The sequence below is a fragment of the Catharus ustulatus genome, chromosome 8, assembly GCF_009819885.2.
Source record: "Catharus ustulatus isolate bCatUst1 chromosome 8, bCatUst1.pri.v2, whole genome shotgun sequence".
NCBI classification, from domain to species: domain Eukaryota; kingdom Metazoa; phylum Chordata; class Aves; order Passeriformes; family Turdidae; genus Catharus; species Catharus ustulatus.
Genome location: NC_046228.1, coordinates 12,051,097 through 12,074,465, shown reverse-complemented (window position 1 = coordinate 12,074,465; position 23,369 = coordinate 12,051,097). Strand labels below are relative to the sequence as shown.

The 23,369-nt window shown below is 43.8% G+C and overlaps 1 protein-coding gene across 4 annotated transcripts in view; it reads right to left on the bottom strand.

Annotated features, from left to right (window-relative positions):
- The window catches only part of SH3PXD2A (SH3 and PX domains 2A), a 237,910-nt gene that overhangs the window by 119,805 nt on the left and 94,736 nt on the right, over window positions 1–23,369 (bottom strand). For all 4 annotated transcript variants that reach the window (XM_033065577.2, XM_033065578.2, XM_033065579.2 and 1 more), the window contains exons 4-5: window positions 18,126–18,202; window positions 10,852–10,943 (exon numbers count right to left, since the gene is read on the bottom strand). In XM_033065577.2, coding sequence (XP_032921468.1) covers window positions 10,852–10,943; window positions 18,126–18,202 — 169 coding nt within the window. The remainder of the gene's footprint in view (window positions 1–10,851; window positions 10,944–18,125; window positions 18,203–23,369) is intronic.

The window sequence follows — 23,369 nt, the reverse complement described above, 5'->3', positions numbered from 1 at the left end:
CAGGGACTGCAGAGGTTTTGTACAAGAACCTTGTCATTGAGACTACAGAAAGTGCTCAGTTCTCTCATTCATATGCCACCCAAATTTAGCAGCTGTGTTGCTAAAATGCTCCATATTGTAGGAAGAAAAGCAGAACACTGGCAAGATGGACTGGATCCCACTACAAGAGTAAAAGCTGCCCCAGTTACTCATTTTGCATTTGCCCTTATTTTCAGGGGTTGATGACAGCCTTGCACCCCACTTTCTGCTCCTGAATAGCTGAACTAATTCTCCTCACTTGGGGTGAAAATTCACAGCACCACTGCCAGTGTCACAGTGTTGTGCCTGGGCCTTTTCACAGCAAAACCCTTCCTGCTCCTCCTTTACTTCCCAAATATTCCCATGCCCCAACCAAGGGTTGCACTACGGCTTACACTTTAATGCATTCATGAGTTCTTTTCCTGCTTGCCAGATCCTGGCACAGGAGAAAAGGATCATGCACATGGCTGATGCTCTCCCAGAGCTGCCTGCTGGAAGAGTTGAGGAACTCTGTGGCAGCACTGGACACAGCACAGGACTGCCAGAGGCAGACCAAGTCCCAACCCAGAGACCTGGGCACCACTGCACAAGGGGTCACCTGCAAAGCTTTCTGCAGGTGTCTCTGTACATGTGTGTTCACTCCACAGCCACCCACTCCACATTCACTCCCTGCTCAGTAGGGCCACTGAAAACTACTTGATTTCAGGGATTTGGGACCACATTTCAGCAGGAACTGAGAGGATCATTCTTGGTTAAATGTTTTCATGAAAAGAAAGCTCCTCTTTTAGTCAGATTTAGAGGATAATCCACATCTCCACAAAATAGTAAATTTTGAAATAAGATTAATTTAATTTTAGCATCCTCAAGAACTAGGCAGCTTCCCTAGCAAGAGAGGATGATGTTGGTGAGGTTCTAATCCTTAGGAAAAGGACCAGCAATCTATCCAATGGGGAGCAGCCTTGCTAATTCACTAGTGCACCAGGACAGCTTCAAGCCTCTGATGAACACTGTCTCTGGCATGAGTCACTCACACTTCACCCCTGGCATGTGTGGATGGGAAAGGAAAAGGTTTATCTTTTAGATATGGTGTCCCAGCCATTCTAATCCTACAGTTGTTGCCATGGCTGAGTTCTCATAAAGCAAAATAGACTTTTTTGGTCCCCAACATTAAGCATTTTCTTCTTCTTTTGTATTTTCAAGCACTAGCTATCTCAGATTACTGGTGATTTTTTGTGGTGACTCCCAAATGAGCCTGAACTGCTCTGATTTTTCAAACCCACAAGACTGTAATTGAAAGCAAATGTAATCAGACATATACAATGTTCTGAGGTTCACCACAGTGCACTGCAGTCAGCATTACTATTAAAACTCCTTGGAGCTGGGAAGCAAATACAGCTTGCAAGAATCCAACAAATAACCAGCATTTATTAGATTATACTAAAGTATTGCAAAGCCACAATCAATCCTCTATTCACTATATATCCAAGGTCTGTTTAAATGGACATCTTCCTGAGCTTAGGCCAATTGTTTTAAGAGATGAACAAGGAAACAAGGAACGAATTCTACTTGTAACACAGCAAATTCTGCAATCCTTACATCACTGTCAATCTTAAATTGTCCATTACTGTCAGCAGGGCATTCCAATCAAATTCTGGCATAACTGGAAAATGACAGAGGCCCAAAAACAAAGGGTATCTTTGAACACAGACACACAGCTCTAGCTGGAGATAAGCAGTAGCAAATCCCTTCCATAAAACTCCCAAACAAGATGCAAGCATTAAAAGAGGGGGTGGTGGTGTGGTGGGGGGGATGGTTAATTGAATTCCCACTGCCTCTTGAGTCTGCACTTAAAAGCAGGTCTAGGGTTATCTGTGAAATTTCAATTAAATCAAAAGCTTTGATAACATGATAAGTCATTCCAGAGTTTGGAGTCAAAACACATTGTTATTTGATCCTATGCTTGTGTTTCTGGGAACAGCATGCATGAAAGACAGTCAGCAGCAGATCAGTCAGGAAGATGGAAAGGGTGGAAATGAATCTACTAATAGATCACTGTGTCTCCTTCAGCCAGAGTCACTTGAGGTCTGGTATTTTTTTATATATACAGAGTCCTAAAGGCACCCCATTTCTCAAGAGACAGAAGACAGAGAAAAAGAGATCACCTCAGACAAGTGCAGCACTCCTGGGGATGGCTCCCTACTGCCACAAAAGTTGTTTTTTTTTTCTCCCAGGCTTGCTATAAACAAGATTTTTACCTGCAATAGCATTGGGAACTGAACACAAATCTCTGTGACAGACACAAAACACTGAGCCTCATGTATGTAATGGAATGGATTTCTAGTGCAAACTCCTTGGTGGCCTGAGATAAACAGGTAAAGACAAGGACACTGAAAAATAATAATATGATTCAACCAAGCCAGAGCCAAAAACTAGTTCTCATCTCAATAACATGCAGGAGAGGCAACAGCTCTCCAGAGGGACATGATTTGCTTTACCTGTTGTTCAGCACCCTTTGATTGCTAAGGCTTTCCCCTCTCTCTTCAGAGGGAACTGCTGGATGCAAAGGGCAGTGCAGAGACCCTCCAAGTCCTGTTTACTGAGGAACATGACCTCTACTTACCAGTGTTTAGACAGCAATGCTTCACCTTAAATAAATGTGAGATTTCAACTCCACCTGGCCTGTGGTGGTTCACAGCATTAAAATACATTGTAAGCAACAGCTTCCCTTCTCACATATAGTACAGCCCCACATACAGTAAAACCCTATCAAATGCAATGGGATGCCTTACCTTGCCCCAAACAGTTCAAAATCACACACAGGGTCGCACTAGGCATATGTACATGAGAAAAACACTCCTTTTATAAGCAATGAGGCTACTGATCCTCAATAGTGCTAAAAACAAAGGGACTCCCCAGACAAGCAATGTCAAAATTACACAGCAATCAACAATAGGAAGAGCTGAAAAATCCCATCTGACCCCAAGCACCACTGGGGAATAACTCATCACCCTGGCAGCAACCACCCCATTGAACATGTCTGTCCCTAGTGCCCTCCTCTTCAGAGTGAAAAATCTTCGTTAAATAATAGTGTGACCATATTATAGACACAGCAATGACAGGTTCTGTTCTTCTCTGTGATATAATCCTATCTGCAATGTAAGCTGCCTATTCTTGCTTTCCAGAGATGTGACACACAGAGGACAAGACAGGCTATACTCAACTCTGTCATGTTAGTGAATAGAAATCTCCACCCCAGCTCCTCCTGCCTGGCAGGTGATGAGTCAATGGTGACAGTGGGCAATTAACCTGCCAGCAGGGGCTCACCAGAGCAAGAAATCCAGATAAGAAAAGGAAGTCCCATCCCTCCTCAGTTCCAGGCTTATCCACAAAGAACACCAGGACCAGACACTGCTCTTCTGCATGGAGATAAAGATCTCTTTTGTCTATCACGGGCAGTTCAACCCTGTGGTCTGCAAACCAAGCATCATCTGCCTTTGAACAGAGAACTCCAGCAGAGCCTGTGGCATTGAGCCAAACCTCTCTAGAAGTGTGTGCTCAAGGATAACTGGTACCTCAAATCCTTCTCAACAAGCTTGATAATCTCTGAATCCAGTTATTTTGGTTCTGATCCAATCCTGCCTCATTAGGCCAGGTTTCCCCCACTGCCATAAACTCATCAATTTACTGTTTTGACTTTCTAACTGGTTTTGCATCTAGGAGCACCAGCAGAAAAAGCTTTCCTGACAGATTTTGGAAGTAGTATTTCTTCCAAAATTGAGTGATGATTTTTTAAAAGCAAATTATTTTTGTAACTGGTCATTTCTAAAACTGTATTATGGAAAGAATGGGGTTTCCTTACCAGAATCAAATCCTCTTAGCAAATCTCTGCAGTCATTCTGCAGGTAGAGTCAGGAGATGCAAGAGGCCTTTTGAACATCACAAAATAAATCAATGAGACTGTAACAAGTAGATTTCCCAGTGCCCTGCATTAACCACTCAGCTTCTCCAGAAAGAAAACACTTTATGGTTTAAGTTAAACAGTAAGCAAACTATTACTTTCTAGTCTACAAAATAGGCATTGGCAGATTATCAGCAGTGATTGCTCCTTTACGACATGAGAAAAATTACTGGACAGGAAAAAAGCTTGTGAGCCAACAGGTTTGGCATTTAGTATTTCTAAAGGCAACATCTCTGCATTTCAAAACACCTCTCAGCCACTACACTTCTACAGCGAAAGAAAAAAAAAAAGTTAAGGATTTGTGCTGATAAACAATGAACTTCAACTAGCACTGACACTCTCTTGTATTTCACCCCAGCAAGGCAGTGTCCAGTGCTGCTGCTGAAGCTGCTGGGTGTTGGCAGAGCTCTAATCTCATTCTCATACTGATGAATTTCAAGTAAGTCTGTTTATTCTTAATCCATCCTGTGCCCATGACAGCATCCCACTTTTAAACCCTGCAGCTTGCTTATAACCAATCCAGGCAAAAGCTATTTCTGTACACTTGGCTGCCAGTGCTGAGTGTCAGTGCATTAAACTGTCTTTGCTCCTTTAAGCTCTGTGTCCTTTCACAGTCAGGCCTAAAAGCTTGAGCCAACCCAAATGTGATACCCAAGGCAAGGGATAAAAGCTCATGTTGCTCCAGCTGCCATTTTTCTATAGATTCTTTTTCTGGTTGCTGAACCTATTTCATTTAGCATGTTTTCCATTTTCCCCCAGGTTTATTGTATGATATTTATCTACATGTAATTTCTTTTTTCATTTTCTGAAAGAGTAGCAAAAAATATTTCAGTCTTTTCTCAGGAAGGCTGAGTTATTTGCTGGTATCACCAATGCTGCAGTCAGCAGCAAATGTCAGTACCCTTCATTTGATACTCCAGTCCAAATCAGTTTATATGCTACAAACAAAAGGGAAAGTCCCATGTGAAACTAAAGAAGAGAAGGAGTAATTAATCTGTTACTTCCTTATTTCCATTCCTGCATTGGCTTAGTTTATTTAAGATAAGGATCTCCAAGTGAGACCTTGCAGAGATCAGGAGCTGATGAGAGGCAGTGCACACAGGGAACCCCACCCCACCGACAGTGCCGTGTCCCAGACTGAGCTCCTGCTCTCGGGGGCACAGGGGCACAACTGGGATCAGCCACACTTGCCTCCTCTATTCCTGAGCTCCCTGACCTCTCAGCCACAGATTGTGACACAGATTGTGTCACAGTCCCACACTGTGAGCAGGCTACTATAAAGCACTTCTGAGATATAAAAGCCGAATAAATATTTTATCCACAAATTTAGGTGCTGAGGGCAAATATTACTAATGAATAAAGCCCTAAACCAAGCACATTTCAGAAAATAAACACGGATACTCTACTGCACTGAGATGTTTAAAGAGCTGAGGTACCTAATTCCCAGTGAAATCAGTGAGAGCTGGGTGACTAATTAGGAGTAGCCAAGCAAGGCTCTTGGCAATAACAGCTCTAATGCATTATTGCATCCTTAGCTACCTAAACCTCAGTGAACAAACAATTCTTTGAGAATATTAAATTTTTATTCCCTTCAAGACCATGGGTTTTAACTGCCTTATCCTGTCACAATTTTTAATCAGAACTTTTCCCACTCTGTTTTTCATAATTTACTTCCCAGGTAAAAAATAATTAAATAAAAATAAAAACTCTATCTCTTCTGATTTTGCATTTCTTTGGGAAATTAATTTCCATTCAGCTTCTCTCAAGTGGAACAGATTTCCCAAATAAAATGTGTGCATTGAGCAGTCACAGTAACAGTGCCAAGTTTGGACTGTAATGCCAACTGTCATCAACTGGTGCTGACCACATTCCTAAATGATGTGGAAATTATCTGTACTGTAACTCCTGTAAGAAGGAGCAATCACAAAAAAAGAATGCCAGCTTTCCTCATAGCACATCTGCTCAGAGACTCAGCTGTCCAATGTATTGGGAAACACAATTCAAAAGTGATAAAATATAAGTGAAATACAAGCAATGAAATATAAGGGATGAAATGTAAGAAAAAATATTTTCATAATATCAAACAAACAGATATTTGACAATGAAAAATTTTCCTCCTCTACCAATAGATCATTGAATTGTTATTACAGAGCAGATCTGGGAAACAAAAATAATTGTATTTATACAATTTCCTGACCGTATAAACACATTCATGCTTATGGATAAAAAATAGTGTATTAGGGAGTTATGCTTTAGCACCAATGCACTCATAAACTAAAGCAGTTTCCTTAACATGGTCACTCCATTTCCCTGGCTATTTCTGTTCAGTATCCTCATCAGGAATTTGTAATACATGAAGAATAAGAGGAGAATCCAGCTTCCATTAACAGTGGCATCAGAGCATCCGAGTGTTACACCAATATTTATTTGATAGAAATATGATCAGTAAAGCTCATGGCTACAGATCACAATAGAGCATTTCTGCTCTTTAGTAAAGGCACCTTCAGCATTAACTCAATTTTCTGCATGAACCCTCATAATATGTCATATACCTGTAAATCCCTTAGCTTTTCTGGATTTGCATATTGTTCGAAAATTGCTTTATGATTCTTACAGGAAAATTATTCTCAGATATTGAACACTGCTTTAAATTCAGCTGATAATATTATTAGTGGTGGTTTACACAGAAATCTTGTTTGAGCCTGCATGCATTTCTGTAGGGGGAAGTATTGGAGAACTGAATCATTGGCTCTTGATCTACTCTTTAGACTGGATCTAGACACAAAGAAAAAACAAACTCTCACAAGAGTGGTCTGGCTGTGATATCTTGAAACCCACTGCAAAAAAAGCCCCTAAAACCAGTTAACCATGTGCAATGTCTAATTGATTAATCCTACTTTTGGGGTATTTTTGTTATTTCTAGTAAAATAGAATCATTTGAAAAATTGCTTTCTGAGATTTTTGTTTGTTGACTGTGAGCCCTGGCCTGACCTCAGCCTTGAATTTAAATCCCCAGCAGAAATCTGAAATTAATCTACCTCTGGTTTAGTTATCAGTAATTATAATTATTACCAGAAGTAACCAGTAAATGAATGGTTTTTCAGTGACATGGTGTTTACTTAGAACAATGGATAAATAAAAACACACTTCCTTTCTTACCTCATAGTGTCTTTTCCCATGGCAGTGAAGGACCTGGCATGGTAGAGGACACAAACCAACACAGGTGTTTGCCCAAACACTAAAATGTCATATATTGGAAACATAAGCAGTTGAAAATTGCTCCTCCTGTACCAGGGCTGATGGTTTGAAGCTTGCTTACCCTGTGGCTAATCCAGTCAAAGGAGCTGCCTGGGGCACACCATCACTGGAGCTCCCAGCTCCCAACCCTGTCTGGCACATTGCTGCTCCCACGGCCCCCAGCTCCCTTGCAAAAGCCATGCTTTCACCTTGTGAAACAGCCTGAGAATGCTCCCTGACCATTCCACACAGGAATTTAGTGTCCTCCTAAGTTCTCTCCCATGCCACATGAAGGAAACCTGCTGTGGGGAGCTATCTGGCCTGCAGCTATCTCCACCAGCAGGAGCAGGCTCAGAGGAGACTCTCAGCCAGTACAAACGCTGAGATTTCTCGAGACATCTCTCCAGCTCTCTGCCTGCGAGCTGCTGTACCCAGGAGAGATTTAATGAGCTGGACGAAATATCTTCTGCCTATTGTCACAGGACTCAAAAGCCTGGACCATCACCAAAACAGGAAACAGAAAACCTAAGCTGTGAACCCAACCGAACAAACTGGCTGGGTTATTGGAGCGTTGGGAAAGCCCAGCTTTTACTGCAGCTGGACGGTGCGTGCTCAGCGCTGCGGGCAGCCGGGGCACGGCAGCACTAGGAAATGACTCTGTAGGGAGCAGCCAGCGAGCCAAACGCGGCACAAAGAAGCAGGGAGGAGGCAAGGGTAGGGCAGATGAAGGGTTGTAAGGAAGGGAAGAAGCCAGCAACACATTTGTAAAAGTGCTTAAGGAGCTACAGGGGAATTTTGGTGTCTTTCAGGACAGTAGGAACAGAAGTGAAGAGCTCAGTTTGTGGCTGAATTAATGCAGCACTACATAGATTAGTGCACCACTGCAAGCCATGGCTCAGCAAATAAAGGCATGGACACCTCTCTGCACATCCTAGCTGCAAGGTAAAGTAGACATTTTCATGTCTCCTCCTTTAAAGTTTAAGCTTCCATTTATTTCTGTCTGGAAGCACTTGCTTAGTCACTGACAAGCAATAACTCAATGGACTCTCTGGGCTCAACAACTCAAATGCCCATGGGATTAAGGTTACACTCCTGAAAATTAGTTCATTAATTAAACCCTAGGTCAGGCTTTGTTTTATGAGGCCAAGCTGCTGCAGAAAAACTGAGCAGGTCAACATGAAACTAAAGACTGTCTCATTGTGCACAAAGAGGAGACATGAAGGCAGCACAAGCAATTATGTTCACTGCCCCTGGTGGTGGAGTCACTTGCTTATTGTTCTTTAACCCAGCAAGTTGAATGTCAGTGTCTAGGCTGACAGATCAACATACAAGCCACCTCTGTGCTGAGGGCTAAAAGAAGCAGCTGAAGAAATAGATAAAATAATTGGGATAGTCTAGATGATGCCTCCAGGCTACTGCCCTACCTCCACTGATAGGAATGATGAACCATGAGGTCCAGGGAAGACTGAACTCACAGGGCTTGGGCACCACTGGCTCACTGTTTCTGGAGGGGCTTGACAGAGTAACAAAACAAGGGAATAAATTGGGATTTCTCTGGAATCATGTTCCTTCCTGCAGTGCCTGCTGAGGTTCAGAATCGCCCTGGAGGTGTCCTTCCCCCAGACCCTACACAGTGGTCCAGTGAGCCTCAGATCTCCTCCCTTCCCCCTCAGTTCACAGAAGAAAAACACCAAGATGTTTCCGTTGGCTTTTACATCATCTTTTTGTAGAGACTAATCTTCAGTTTCAACAATACATCTTTTGTGAAGCACTCCCAGCAGAAACCTTAGACACCTTCCCTAAGATCTGTTTGCTTACAGAAGACGAGGTAGGATTTGTTTAAACCCAGCTAGATTAATGTCTTGCAGACATTAGTGAAGTGAGATTTAATCAGGTTATTGCTCTACATTTTCCAGGGAAATAAATCACACTTATTACTAGGTTGGAATAGGATGCAAGGCTTGGGCTGAGAACATTTTAGTCTTTTTTGCTTTTCCAGAGGGGAGTAAAGGCATAACTTGAAAATTCCTGCAAGGCTGTCAAACAGGCCCTCTACAACTTTGAGTAGGGACAAGGGACACAGTCCATAATGGTTAGTGTGTGTCTGGGGGTGGGCCTGGGTCCCAGTGCCCTGCCTTGCAGAGGTGCTGTAGGGTCTGCATCAGTACAGAAAGCAAACAAGAGTTGCAAGCAGACACATAACATCCATTTCACATCCTCCCTGTGAACTCTTCCCTAACTCTTGGGACCTAACTCCTCTTCTGGGTGCCTGTTTCTGCCTGGCACACAGAGATGTGCCTTTGCATCACAAATGGGGTGTTGTGGGATCAAGCAACCTTTGCAAATCTACTTGCAAACCCTAAATAGAAATGGTGATAATCAGCAGGTCTCAAGAGTGTGGCAGGCTTATTTTGTTGCAATGTTTTCTAAGTTTGCAATATGTGTTTAACAATGAACAAGCAACTATATTTATTCTTGCCAAACATTTTTCTAGAACAAAGCCACATAGGAAATAAAAAAGCAGCTTTTTATCCAGACTTTTGATTTAAAACTGCTTTTTCCTTAATTCATGAAACCAAAAGGACTTTGCTCTCAGCAATGCTAGCAGTTGTTTTCTTTAGTACACATGTTAATATATCTGCTTGTACAAACCCATGCATGTGCAAGAAACAAAGTCTGGGAAATCAAATAGCAAAGGTCCTCTTATTTTTTTCACCAGCATGGGAGCAGACAACTGAAGCCAATACAAATCTTTCTGATAACTACACGTTTGCAAGTGCCCAAAGCCCATAAGCTTTGCATCCATTTCCCCTTATCCAGTGGGCTGTGAAAACACAGGAGAAAGCAAATTACTGCAATCAAGTTTCAAATCGTGCAACAAAGCAGCACAAAACACAATGGGACCAAGTCAAAATCTTATTGCAGAGTATAATAAAATATATCCTGTTTAGGATGAAAGAGAAAAGGAAATACCAGGCAAGGCAGCACTATTGCTGGTAAATACCCTCCTGCCAACCCCTTCCCTGGATAAATTAGTCCTATGAACCCTAACTGCATCAGCATGAATCAGCCTGTCTGCTCCAAGGTAAAAGCTACAGTTCTGTCTCCTGTTTAATGGGAACTCTTTCCCTCCTCCTTTTCTTGGCATCCTGCTAAGAAAGAATAGACTCTCCAGAGACAATTTTGGATCTGGACCACAATCTTGCTCCCTACTGATAACTAAGTATCTCTGGGCAGGAGTACATTTAAAGAAGCAGCTGGTAATTATGAGCCAAGTGCTTACTGGCAGGATTTCCCCCTGCTACTGAGCCAATGCTTTTTGGGAACTAAATGACTCTTTGGTGATAACTATCAGGTAAAACCACAAACCAGGGGAGGTTCCCTCATTAGAACCATGAGCAAGAAACAATGCAAAGGTGGGTGGAGGATGGCTGAAAACTGTGTCTGAGGGTTGCTTGACTTCCCTGTCCTCCACTCACCCAAAGTGGTTGTGTGCAACTGCTGGGCATTTTCTAGGTAGTGCTTGAAAGCTACAAAATCTGTTCTCACGTCTACAGCAGTAATAAAACCAAATGACCTCTTCCTTCCAGCTAATCAAAATGTACTGAGCAGCACTGGAAAACCATCACAGCACTCACTCTTTTGGAGGGTTAAGGTCTTCTGGGCGAGCCTCGAAGAACCTGAAGACTTCATCACACTGTGAAATGTGGGGAGGAAGCCGAACCAGTGCCTGCAAAACAAAAAGTGAGAAGCACTTAGACATAAGCCAAGTTTGAAACATGGCCTCAAACATCTGAACTACCAAGCATAAAGAGGCAAAACAGTCCTGGCAGGGGGAAAGGAATACTGAAGAACAGCATCACACATGGCTATTTACCCGAGAAGAAAGGAAAGAGCAAGCCTTGGCTGCAAGTGTCAGGTAGGAAGCAATGAATTCAGACAAGCAACAGTTCTTATAATCAGCCAATGTAATTTATTTTGCCATGTGCCCAAGAGCAGAATTTGGTCCATAAGTGCAAAACCACGACACTGCACTTATCTGTAAGTGCTCTGTGGCTGGCACAGTCTGTGACATGGGCTTGCACAGCACCTCAAACACTGAGGTTAGGGCTTATGGGCCTTATGTCAATGCACACAAACTCAACACTCACTCAGACAACAGATTAATGTGCTCCATGAAGCTTTCCATTAAGCACTGTCCCCACAAAAAGCAGAGCTTGCTTAAAAACCCCATAATGAAACCAAACCAAACAACAATGTGCTCCTAAATTAACAGGAAAGGAAGTTTGATTAAGTGTCTGAAAAAACCAAATCAAGCCCAATCAAAACTCAGAGAGGGTTTTTCTGCATGAAGAAGGTAGCACAGCACATCCTGGCTAACAATGTCTGTGCACTAGCCTTGGCAGAGGGACATGGCACTTGTCACATTCACCAATAGCTAAGTACAGCCTGGGCATCAACCACATTATGTTGAAGTGTACTGGAAAGCAAGACCTAAAATAAGACAAGCACACAAGGCAGAAATATGCTATGAATTTGCTGCTCAGAATCCAGAGCTTTATGGTGCCAAAAGAAGTCAAAGAGCAGTCCCCAACCCACAGAGATGGGTGGCAGCTCTCAGTGACATGACTCTGCCTCCAGAAATGACAAACAGGAGAGGAAAAGGGGCTGGACTTCACCTCCTCCTGTACTAAGTTATGCTGAAAATAGGCCACAGGTTAAATATAGACCAAGCTTCTTAGAGTTGCTGTAAACCTGTTTGACAAAATGAGATTGCCTGGCTCTTCTCCTAGTTGAAAGTAGGACAAACAATCTTGAAAGATGGATGAAAAACTGCGCCAGAACTAAATGAAGATGCACAGGGTGAACAGGTTCTATTAACCATGAGGCATCTGACACAGCAAAAGGTCCAACCAAAGGACAAAGGCAGGACAGGGAAGTGGGTGACTATCACAGCTGTTTTTAACCAGGCTTTAGGAGTGGCCAGATGTGTTTCCAAGACCACACTTGCTCAGGGATGTGAAGGAAAAGAGTTGGAAAAATCCTGCTATGAAACTGCAGGTCTCCAATATTAGATGATGGGGTCTTATTTTGGGGTGTTCAGGAATTCAAAGTCAAAAGCTTCCACACCTGCAGCTCTCCTTTCCTTTGTGAAGGGATGTTATAAGAAGATTGGGAAAATCCATTTGCTATCACTAGGCCTGTGAAAAATGAGGCTCTGGCCTTTAGTCATGTGGAATTGTACTGCAGAACTGAAAAAGATGCCTTGCAAAAAGGAATCAGCATCAGATAGAGAAGCTGGGCAACAGCTTGGTGGGTCCAAGTGCCAGGGTAAGCACGACTGGCTGCTGCACTAAGGCAGGATGAAACAGAACAGCTGGAAAACTCAAGCACTTTTATGGGAACAAAGGATGCCCTGGTCTCCACCTCTGTTTGTTCAAACTTGTCTAAAAGTGTAACAAAGGTGTGAGCTCTGCCTTTATTCCTACAGTACATAAATACACGCATCCAGCTGGCCAACCAGGAATAACACTGGGAAGTCAGGAAGTGCCCAGGAATAGTAATGGTCACAGCATGTTGAAAGAGAAATGCCTCACCAGCACAGGCTAACATGAACATAAACAACATTTATTCATCTGCATTCCAAGCAAGAGACAGCAAAGCAATGCTGCCTAACCAACAGTGGATGGAGCTGGTAATTAGTGCTGGCTCTGCTACTCACACCCTTTTTGGTTAGGGCAGGTTACTTAACCTCTTTTCATCAAATTCAGCTGGGATATATCTTCAGTTACCCCCTTGCAATGCTGAGCAATAACACTTACCTAATCTGCAGAAAGGTTAGGAGGCTCAGATATTCAATATCTACAGTGTGTTTTGAAATCCCAAAGGGCTCAATCTCACACAGTCAATGGGGCAAGAGCAGGCCCTGCAAACTACACGTATCATTACTAGAGAAACACAAACACCCGAGTTACACCCAGAGCGGGGGGTCTCGCACATCAGACGCCTTCTCAGAGTCACCACTTCCCTACAGGTGCTCACCCTTCCCAAGAACCAGGCTCCAGATGTCAATACTGAGCTGGAGCACAGACTGGGTTTTCAGTGATGCAGGAATGCAAAGCTGCAGTGGAGATTTTTGTTTCTAAATCAAGAGAAGCTCTGGGAAATCTGAACCCCTGAATCAGTGTTTGTCTGCCTGGAAATCCCCAGAAGCACTGTGGTCCTGCGAGCTGAAGGGGGATAACTGAAAAGCACCTCTCTGACTCCAGACTTTTGCAGGGAGTGGATAAAAATCAGCCAGTCATTTCCACACCCAGCCATCCACCTTCCCACCCTGGGGCAGGGCTGGCTCTTCTGCTTCTGAATCATCTCCCAACATGCTGCAATTTCCAGCCTTATGCACAGAGATGGACTGAAATCCACCCCATAGTAACTTGCCATTGCATGTTTTTTGGGAAGCTCAGGTGTTAAGTCCAACCAGTCAATTTTTACTCTTTTTTTCCTTTTTTTTAAAAAACCCAAAGAAGTGGTAAGAAACTCTAAGAAATGGTTAAAAAAAAGTGCAACCAAGGGTATAAAACCAATCAGGATCCTTCTATTAAATTTTGAAGAGCAGCAACAGTGTTTAGTGAGACGCTGAAGTGTCCATTCAGCAAATATACAACATTCATCATGAACAAGTCAAGGCCAACACAATTCCAGTGAACAAACAAAAAGTGCACTGAGGAGATGAGGAACACTGCTGCCACTCTGCAAGGGGAAAATGCAAGATTCTGGCATTTCTAGCAAGACAATTCCAGGGCAGAGCTGCAACAGCCTGAAGGAAAGACTGCAAGGTCAAGGGAAGAAGTGTAAAGACAAAGAGGAACACAAAGGACAGAAGGGAGAGGGAAGTGACATTCTTCTGGGGATGTGGAAACCAGAGGTAAATGCACACAGCTACAAACAGCAAGCATCCAGGAACAGCAAGGAACTGCACAGGAAAGGTGAGAGATAAAAAGTGCCAGCAAGCAGAACTCAGCCTTGCACAAGCAGTAAGTGCAAGAGTGCTATCAGTAACAGCACGTTTCCTTGCTTGGCGTGCACAGGACGTGCACTGCTCAGCCTCACACATCCCTCAGGAGATAGGCTTTCATGTGTCATTCCAGCCTGTCATGATCTGTCTCTGTATTACAGGTTACAGATGGTCTTGCAGAGCAGGTGACTCAAAAGGCCATTGAAAAGCTGTACATCAGGCAGGGTGTGAGCAGGCAGTCAGTGCTGGGGATGGCCAGCTTCTCTCAGAGCACCAGATCACCTGTGGGAAGCTGCTGAGTGCCACACACAGCAATCAAAGCCAGCAAAGCACCAAGTGCAGGCAGGGTTTCATTGCTTAAGGTTACATGAACTGGAAACTGCTCGGTGGGACTGTATCACAGCTCAAAGGCTTCATGGAATACCTGGTATAAAACCCTGCAGGTTCTCCTAATGAGTGCTGTGGGATGCATTCATGCAGATAAGTTTATAATAAACTGATGCAGAGATGTGTATATGTAGAGATGCACAGCACGTGTGTGTGAGCAAATGGTATTCACCACACGGAACTTCATGTGTTTTAAATGGCAGACTGGTCACACTTGTCTATCAACTTGTGTCATTGCTAGAAAAAGAGCAGCATCTTCAGAGGATTCTTTGTCTACCCCTGCCATAGGTGTTTAGCTCTGGAAGGGGTAGAGATATGGCTGCATAGAGAGAGAAATGTCTGTGTACCTGTCTTGACAGTTTCAAGGGCTAAACCTTGAAAGAGAGGTAGAACTGAGAGACCAAGAGGGAGGTAATTATGTTTGTGAAGCACGGTCTCTCAAATAGTGAACATTAATAAAAGAATGACCAGTACTTCCTGGCACTGATGTGACTTGCTCATTTAGTTTTTATTTAGGTGTGTCCATTTGGATACTCAAGAAAAGGCCCTAAGCTCCTACTTAAAGCCACATCCAGCTTTATGGGACAGCATGAAGGCATGTGACAAATCCAGGTTAGTATTTATGACATCTTAAGGTCTATCCTGCACAAAGATGCTTCCCTCAATTAAGATCAACACACAAATATGGAAGTCAGCAGATTCTGGCCTGTGTCTTCCCAAAGGGCTGTGAAAGGACAGAGCAGTGGTTTTGTGAACCACTGACCTGAAAGGTCTTTCTTGAAGACAGGATGGTACGTACTGGACAAACACTCACCAGAGGTGTGTTTGAGAGATCAAAGGCCTCATAAATAAAATGCCCCTTGGGAAGGGAGGTCTATGAAGTTCCTCTTTCTTTCACATTGGCAAAAATTCCTAAACAAATTTATAAAATCAGGTCCAATGAGCCCAGAAGACCTTAAATCACACTAAACTAATTCCAAGCCTACAGTTAAGAGGGAAATCATCCAGAGAGATTAATTCCAGTGGGCAGCACACATTTACTGGCAAAACACAGTCTGTTTGGTAACTCACTCAGGTTACCAGTAAGGACACCCAGATTCTGCACTTTCATGTTTACAGATGAGAAAACTCCTGGAAATCTTCCTGTGTATCCCACTTCTCTCGTTTTCATTGCAACTTCAAAGTTTCCTGCAGCCTTAGCAAAACCACTGGCCTAGTTACCTCTGTGATGGCATTTCTCTAAGCTGCTACAATGCACTGGGAACAACCTAGCATGAGGGGTACAGAGGTTGAAGCTGTAGAGGGATCATGCCCCTGATACAGAATCTCCTGCAGACGTCCCCTTACTGCCAACTATCCCCACAAGCTCTAAGACAGCCCCTGCCTGTTCCTGGCACAGAAACCACAAACACATCCACACAGCAGGAGTAAGACCTGCTTCTCAGCCATGCAAATTTCCACACTCACAGACAGTCTGCAAAAACAAGACAACAAATGGTCAAACATTTGCATCCCCCATTTGTGCTTCAGCTTTCCAGGACAGGTGAAAAGGATGGAGAACTCTTATCTTGCAAAAAAAAAAAAAAATACCATGAACTTTGCATTTGAACCTCCCTCTCTCCTCTGCTGCCACACAGATTCCAGTGGACAGAAGTCTGTTGTTTTGTTCGCATCACCCACCTCATTCCAGCATAATTCTCTAATTTTTTCGTATTTGCCAGCCTACCCATTTGAAGAGTAACATGGGACATAAGCTTTGAACTCTTACAGAAGCAAGACTGAAATTTTCAAAATTATGCTTTTGCTCTACAGTTCCATACAATTCTCTAAAGAGTCAAAACGTCCACTGGAGAGGGGTAGAAAATCAGAAAGTGTGTACAAAGGCAAATTAAATACAGATGAAATAAACTGCAAATGAAATAAAAAGACACTACATCAGGCACAAGAAATATATGTGCCAGAGGCCACTGGAATAATATTCTCAAGAAATCATTAAAGGTTTGTGACACTCAGTGCTAAAAACCACTGTGGCTGCTACTGGAGACAGGAAACATTGGCCTGGGGGAAACTGTGCTGATCCAACACTGCAGGGTCTCTGTTCACAACAGCAGCACCTATCAATACATGGAATAAGTAAACAGCTTGGCTTCAGGGACATATCCAGCCATGTCTGGGCAGCAGCAGATCTGAACCAAAGTGAAACCATTCTATGATTCTGTGACCTGAGCCAGACTTCTCCAAGAGAGAGAAAAGGAAACAAGGAGAGCAGGAATCACAGCACCACAGTGTCAACGAATGTGCCACCAGCCTCAACACATCCCTTGGCCATGACCAGGGGAGCCCCAGCAGGCCTGGCTGGGTCAGGTCAGGTCTGTCTGGGCACACACAGTGGGGTCCCAGAGAATCAGCTGCCCCTGGTCACTGCTTTCACTGCTGGATGAGAAAGTCCCTGCTTCCCCCACCAGGCATCTGCTGGGTGAACCCTGACATCAGCCAGCCCTCGCTGCTCCCGTCGCCGGCAGTTCCTGTCTGAAGGAGGGCGGCTGGGGACCCAGTGAGACCCTACATATTTCAGAAAGAGCCATTTGGCTGCCAGCAGGAAGACAGTACGCTAATTGTCACACAGGAAAGCCTGATCTCATGAGAGAAGACTTTAATCGCAGCTTCCTCTGCCCCGGGGTGCAGATGGCATGGGTTTCACCAGCACCACCACCCCCAGCACGCCTCAGGCACCTCGGCAATCTGCTTCCAATTTTGGATGAGCAAATGTCTGACTGGAGAAGTTCTTGGGAATGCTTTTTTCCCCCTCCACCTGCTCATCTGACTTTCCAAAAATGGAAAGAAAACCTCAAGGGAAATAAGAGAGGAAGTCTGGGGTTTAAATAATTCGCTGATGGACTCGATACCGCTGCAAAAACTGGGAATCCTACTTGCTTAGAAATGACTTTTATTCTACTCACAGAGAATTATTTATCAACAAATCATAAATCCTAGGCTAGAGAGAAAAGATTAGGTGGCTGAATCTTCTTCTCAACAGAGTAATGCTTTTTTGTCCAGCAATAAATTTTGAGGCTTTCACTCATGAGGAGAAGCACTCCTGGAAGACACAGGTCCACCCTCAGTGCTGCACCAGCCACCGCTATCCCTCATGTGGTACAAGGGCACAGACAGGCAGAAAACAGAAGAAAACACCACTTTAGTTCTGCCACTCTGCCTGCCCAACTCCTGAATCATCAAGACTGATGCAGAAATAAAATCCACATTTAGGGCAGGCAAGGCTTAGAGCCTTTACCGAGTAAATGAGGCACCAAACCAGTACATAAAGTTTGCCAGGGGAAATGCTGCAAGGATTCTGGGAGCAAAGAGCAGCCTGTTTCCACCTGCCCTGTTAGTCTTGGTGGTGTTTGGGAAGGATCATCCCTCCAGTGATGGATGCCAGCACTATGCAGCAGGGAAATGCCAGCACTGAGCCCCCAGGCAGGAGGGCTGCCCTGCACCCAGAGCCCTTACCCTGCAGTACTCGTCGATGGGCTTCAGCCTCTTCACTGCTACGTCTCGCACATGGCTCCTCCGGAACAGGATCTTGCCTAAGGAGAGAACACATGAAAGGGGAGGGTTAGGGCATCACCTGCCGTGTGGGATTGCACAGCAGCACCAAGCAGGCAGGTCAGCAGACAGAGTTTCATCCCTGGCTCCAACCATGGCTGTCAGCATGAAACCTGGATGACTGCCACCACAGTCCTGCCTCTGTGAGCTGCTGGAAGGGGACACAGAGACTTATGCGACAGAGAGGGGGTTCTGATTTCATCCTGTAGATCACATAAAAGATTTTGGTTCCTTTGTAGTGATGGCATTATCCTGGAAAGGACTGACACTATGTTATGACTTGCTCCTAATTCAGGGTCACTTTGGCATGTGCATGCTGGCTGTGCAGGAAGCATCACTGAGCTCCAGCTGCTCCCCACTCTGCTGCCTCCCACTGTGGATGCTCCTGCCCTTCCAGGCAGACAAACCACACACCCAGCTCACCAGCAAATACAAGACTGTTGGTGACAGAGCCCTTATAAACCTACACAGAGAAACCAAACAGCAGAAGAAAAATAAACAAACTCCTTTTTTGAAACTAAAAAAATAATAACCTCCATGTCCTTACTGGATGACATTTCTGTAAGCAGTTAAGATTAAATAAACAATCCGGTTTTGTGTGAAACTGATTGTAACAAAGTTTATCAAAATAATCTAGGAACTGAGTTTCCCCACACACAAGGATGTAATAGAATTGGTATTTTTTTGGCTAGAAGGGATTATATCTTCACATCCTTTTTTGGTGGTTTTCTTCCCTTTTCTTTTTGTGCTATATTTCTTTTAATCTAATGAGACAAGAATAAATTGTATGTTCTCCTTGTGGTAGAAGAAAACAGCATTATATATAATCTGCCAGCATTATTTAATCCATGAAATGTCTATGAAAAAAGCCACAGCATCTATACCACACCCTGCTCCAAACTTCTTCTGCCAACAGGCAAATAAGGTACTCATCCATAGACTGTGAGATAAGAAACTGGACTAAGAAATCAAATCAGATCCAAAATCTGAATATGTGGCTTTAACTTAATCTGATTACACAATCTGAGAGTTTAATGAAATAGCAGCCTTTGACAGTCCAGTAGTAAAGGCTCTAAGTCTCCCTCAGACTCTGCCCCTTTTGGTTGCCTTTTCCTCCATAGCTGCTAATCTGGAAGGTGTTAAAGCCTTTTGTTTCAGACAGGAGAAAGTGGTTTATCTTTATCCCCAATTCTGGCAACAAACCAGTTTGTGCTGTGAGGTAAAACCATTTCCTGGTGCCATCAATTTATCTCTGGGTTCCCTGTGGTTATCTCATTACTATGCTGATGTTGAGCCATCCCTGTGGGATGTGATGCCTTGTGGTCACGGAAATCTTCAATGGGCGTCTGAGACATTGCATCATCTCAGCTTGAGCAACTTAGTCAAAAGCAGCTGGAGAAGGAAAGTGGCACTTCCATCTCCCTGCACTGACCCTCTCTGGACACACTGAAACATTCTTGCTTTCCTCTTCTCTGGTAAATGGTGAGAAATACCTGCCTTGAGCATCACACTTTACTTGTACTGCATAACTGCAATAAACTTCTTTTTTGGGACGGAAAGAGGTAGGAGTAGCTATAGAGAAAGGAGTAGTTCCTTTCTCAGTGCTCCAGAAATGCTGGTGTGGGTGATCTTGGTATTTTTTTTGCAACTTTTATAAATATACTGCAAAGAGAAAACGACATTTTGGAAACATTCTCACTTTCTGGCTTTCCTGTTTTCAGTTCAAACCATGAGTTGAAAGTTGAACGGGTGACCATATAAAAACATAAAGGAACCAAAGATTTAAACACATGAAAGATCTCCTGTAAATGCAACTCAGCTTTTCTAAAAGTAATAATAAAGAATGTTATATTAAACAGAGTACAAAAAAGACCCCAGGATATGATGAATCTTAATACAGTCCTTAAACGGAGATGGAAAATATCAGGGCAGCTGTGGTGTTAGGACAAAACAAAGCCCAGAAGGTGCTTCCATTTTAATCCTGTCAGCAAAAGGAAGATTTTTCTGTCTACTACTGGAAAAGGCTCGATGAGGCCAGTGGGGAAGATCTGTAGCTGCCCAGTCCCATATGGTGTTCAAAGCTGAGATCTGGAGAAGACTGGGTATTTTGGTGCACCATGGAGTTGCAGTCAACAAAGGAAAAACAAGAAGAAAAACAAGGACACTCCACAAACATATCCAGCTCTGATGGGCAGCAAGGACCCCTCACAAATTCTGGAGGTCTTCAGGCAGAGAAGTCTCATTGACAGTCAGCAAAGTACCTCTAAGAAGGGACAGCTTCCCAAATGCCCAGCTTCCTCCCTTGTCTGGGAAGACAGACCATGCTGATAGAAGCTCACTCAAAGCCACCACAGATGCAGACCCAGTGTGAGTTACTGCCGCTCTCTCCAGTCCCCCCTTTTGTCCTGGACTTCCTCTGAAAGCAGGGAGGTCCCACAGGACTGGAAAAGGAAGGGAATGTGAGAGACCCATGCTGTACACTCTTTACCTCCTCCAAGTGAGTGCAGGCCCCATCAATGAAAGCTTTGCCTAACAAGGAAGATAGGGTCACCACAAATCCAGGGAAGGCAGAGAGCTGGGCAGCAAGGAGCCCCCTGGACAACACTGGAAGGGATTTCTCCCAGCACCAACATCAAGTGGGGAAGTTCCAGGGTGGCTGGTAAATGCAGAACAGCCCAGGCAATTTCCTCACGAGGGTGGAGTAGTGGTTTAAGTGCCACTTGGCTTTTCCCAGAGGAAAAGGAATCTGTAAGGAAGGGATCTATTCTCTGTGAGTACATAGAGTGCTGCTTCCTCTCTCCTGAATTTTACTGCAGCTCTTTTAAGCCTCCTACAGCCCCATTTTACAGGAGGATGAGTGGCTTTTAACCATGCTGCAGCCAGCTAGGAAGTGAACAGGAAGTCTGTCTCAATTCAGATGGGAAGTCATAGGTTACACGAGATGATGCTGCCTCATGCAAATATTTCATTCACTGGTGTGCCAGGCTTGGACAGGGCCAAGGGAGGTCTGGCACAAGTTAGCAAGGGCTCTGAAGACAGCAGCAATTGGAAAGAGAGACGTGGGAAAGACAGGGCTCCAGCTCTGCTGCTAATGCAGGATAACAGTATTTATTTTTATCATTTTTTCTTTAAAGAAAATATTATTCCTAGGAAATTAACATGGATAAGAGGCAAAGTATCAGGTTTAATATAGCAGAGGACATCTTAAGTCATCCCTTCATCTCTGTGTGTGTGCGTGTATATGTATATATAAATATATATGTATAGTCTTTTATTTCATGACCACACACCTCTTCTCTCACAAGGCCTAAGTTTCCTCCTGTATACACAGTGGGTGCACAAAGTGGGAATAATAAAGCTAAGCAGGAGTCTGTCTATCTGGCAGCTGCTGATTCTGTAAGCTTAAATGTATTCTCAGAATATCACTTTATTCCTGCATCACCTCATACTTGGAGTAACATAGACTTTTAACAAGTGCCATGAGGTTTAACTGCATCCAAACACTCTGGAGCTCCCATTAGCCCACAGGCCTGTGCTGAGTACACCAGAAGGGTCCACAGCCTAATGGTTTGCAATAGTCAAGGATGTGGTTTGTACAGAAAATAAGCCCAGCTCCTGTGGGGCTTGGTGACAATGAGAGCATGGTCTCAAGGCAGGACAGCACCAGGCAAAGAAACACTGCAAGTCCCTGAAGGGATGCCTTGCAGAAGAATCCTGTCTTTCCTCTTCAAGAAAGGGGGACATATGGTACACAGCCCCTACAATCACAGCAGATGCCACCTGTCAGCAGCCACTGCCCTTGACTGGTGATCTGTAAGCTCTAAGTCTCTAAAACAAATCTCCTGATCACACCTTTCCCCACCAAGGAGAGGGGTTGCATATCTAGGCCTTGATATCCTCTAGGGATGCTTTTGTGATCTTCCCACCATTGTGCCAGTGGCTCAGTCCTGAACTGCCAGCTCTGCTGCTCCTTTGGAGACAGACAGTGAGTGGCAGCTGCTGCAGGGGCAACAAGGAGGCTGGGAAATTGTTTTTAGCTCCCTTACAGATCTGACTGAGAACAGATTAAACTCTTGGTCCTACTCTCTGATTGCTGAGCTTGAGTCTCATTTCCAGGTATGTCTGGGTGATGGATTGGCCTAAGGACACCAATTGTTTGATGCAAAGAGCCTCTGCCAGAGACTAAGAAGAGACCAAACACACTATCAAAGGGATGATGGACAAATGCATAGTGACATTTAATCTTGAATTTCAAGCACCATCACCACACTGCAGAATGCAGGACATGAAGCAAACCATATGACAAATATTCTACAGTGAACAGCCTGAAGACTAATGGGAGCATTAAAGATACTCTAATGTCTCATCTGATTTACGTTTAAGAGACATGTGCTGCTTGACTGCAGCAGCTCCAGCTGTAGAGCTTCTGTCAGTTCTGTCTCCTTGCTTCTGCCTTTTCATGTTGTTCTTGTTACTGGGCTGTTGATTCTCTGCCTTTTTTACCTGAACACCTGGGAGGTTCCAGGTCTGTATGTATTGCCAAGCAATATGTTTAACCCAAGATCAACTTCTCAAAGGGACTTGGGAGATGAGGTCAGACTCCTTCTGCAGTTACACTGTATCAGCTGCATCAGTAAACAAAAATAAAGAACTTAACCCTCACGTAGTTACAGGTTCTCCTTTGGAGCTAAGAAGCTTCTTCCAGTGTAACTAAAACTATTTTGCTGTTCAAGTATTTTTATGAAGGCTTCTAATTCTTATACATGGCTGCTTGAATTATTTTATACACCAAATAAGCACAGGCCTGCAATCAAATATGACACAAATTCCCCTCAACTCATTTAAGCTGTGACAGCTACCTCAGGGTCCTGACAAAACTCTCAGGCACCTGACAACAATCCATCTCCCAAATGGGGCATTTAAACATGCACTGCCAACTTGCAGCATAAAATAGACAAATCAACAGCACCACTATGGAATAGAACAAAAAAAAAAAGTTATTTTTCTCATGGAAGTATGTATGATTATCAATCAGATGGAAATCTGATAGCAGCTAGAAGGGAGGTGTGTTCCTTACAAAATATTATCTTAGTTTTAAATGGGGATTCCAGTTTCCATGGATTGTTTCACCCATGGCTTCCTGGAGTC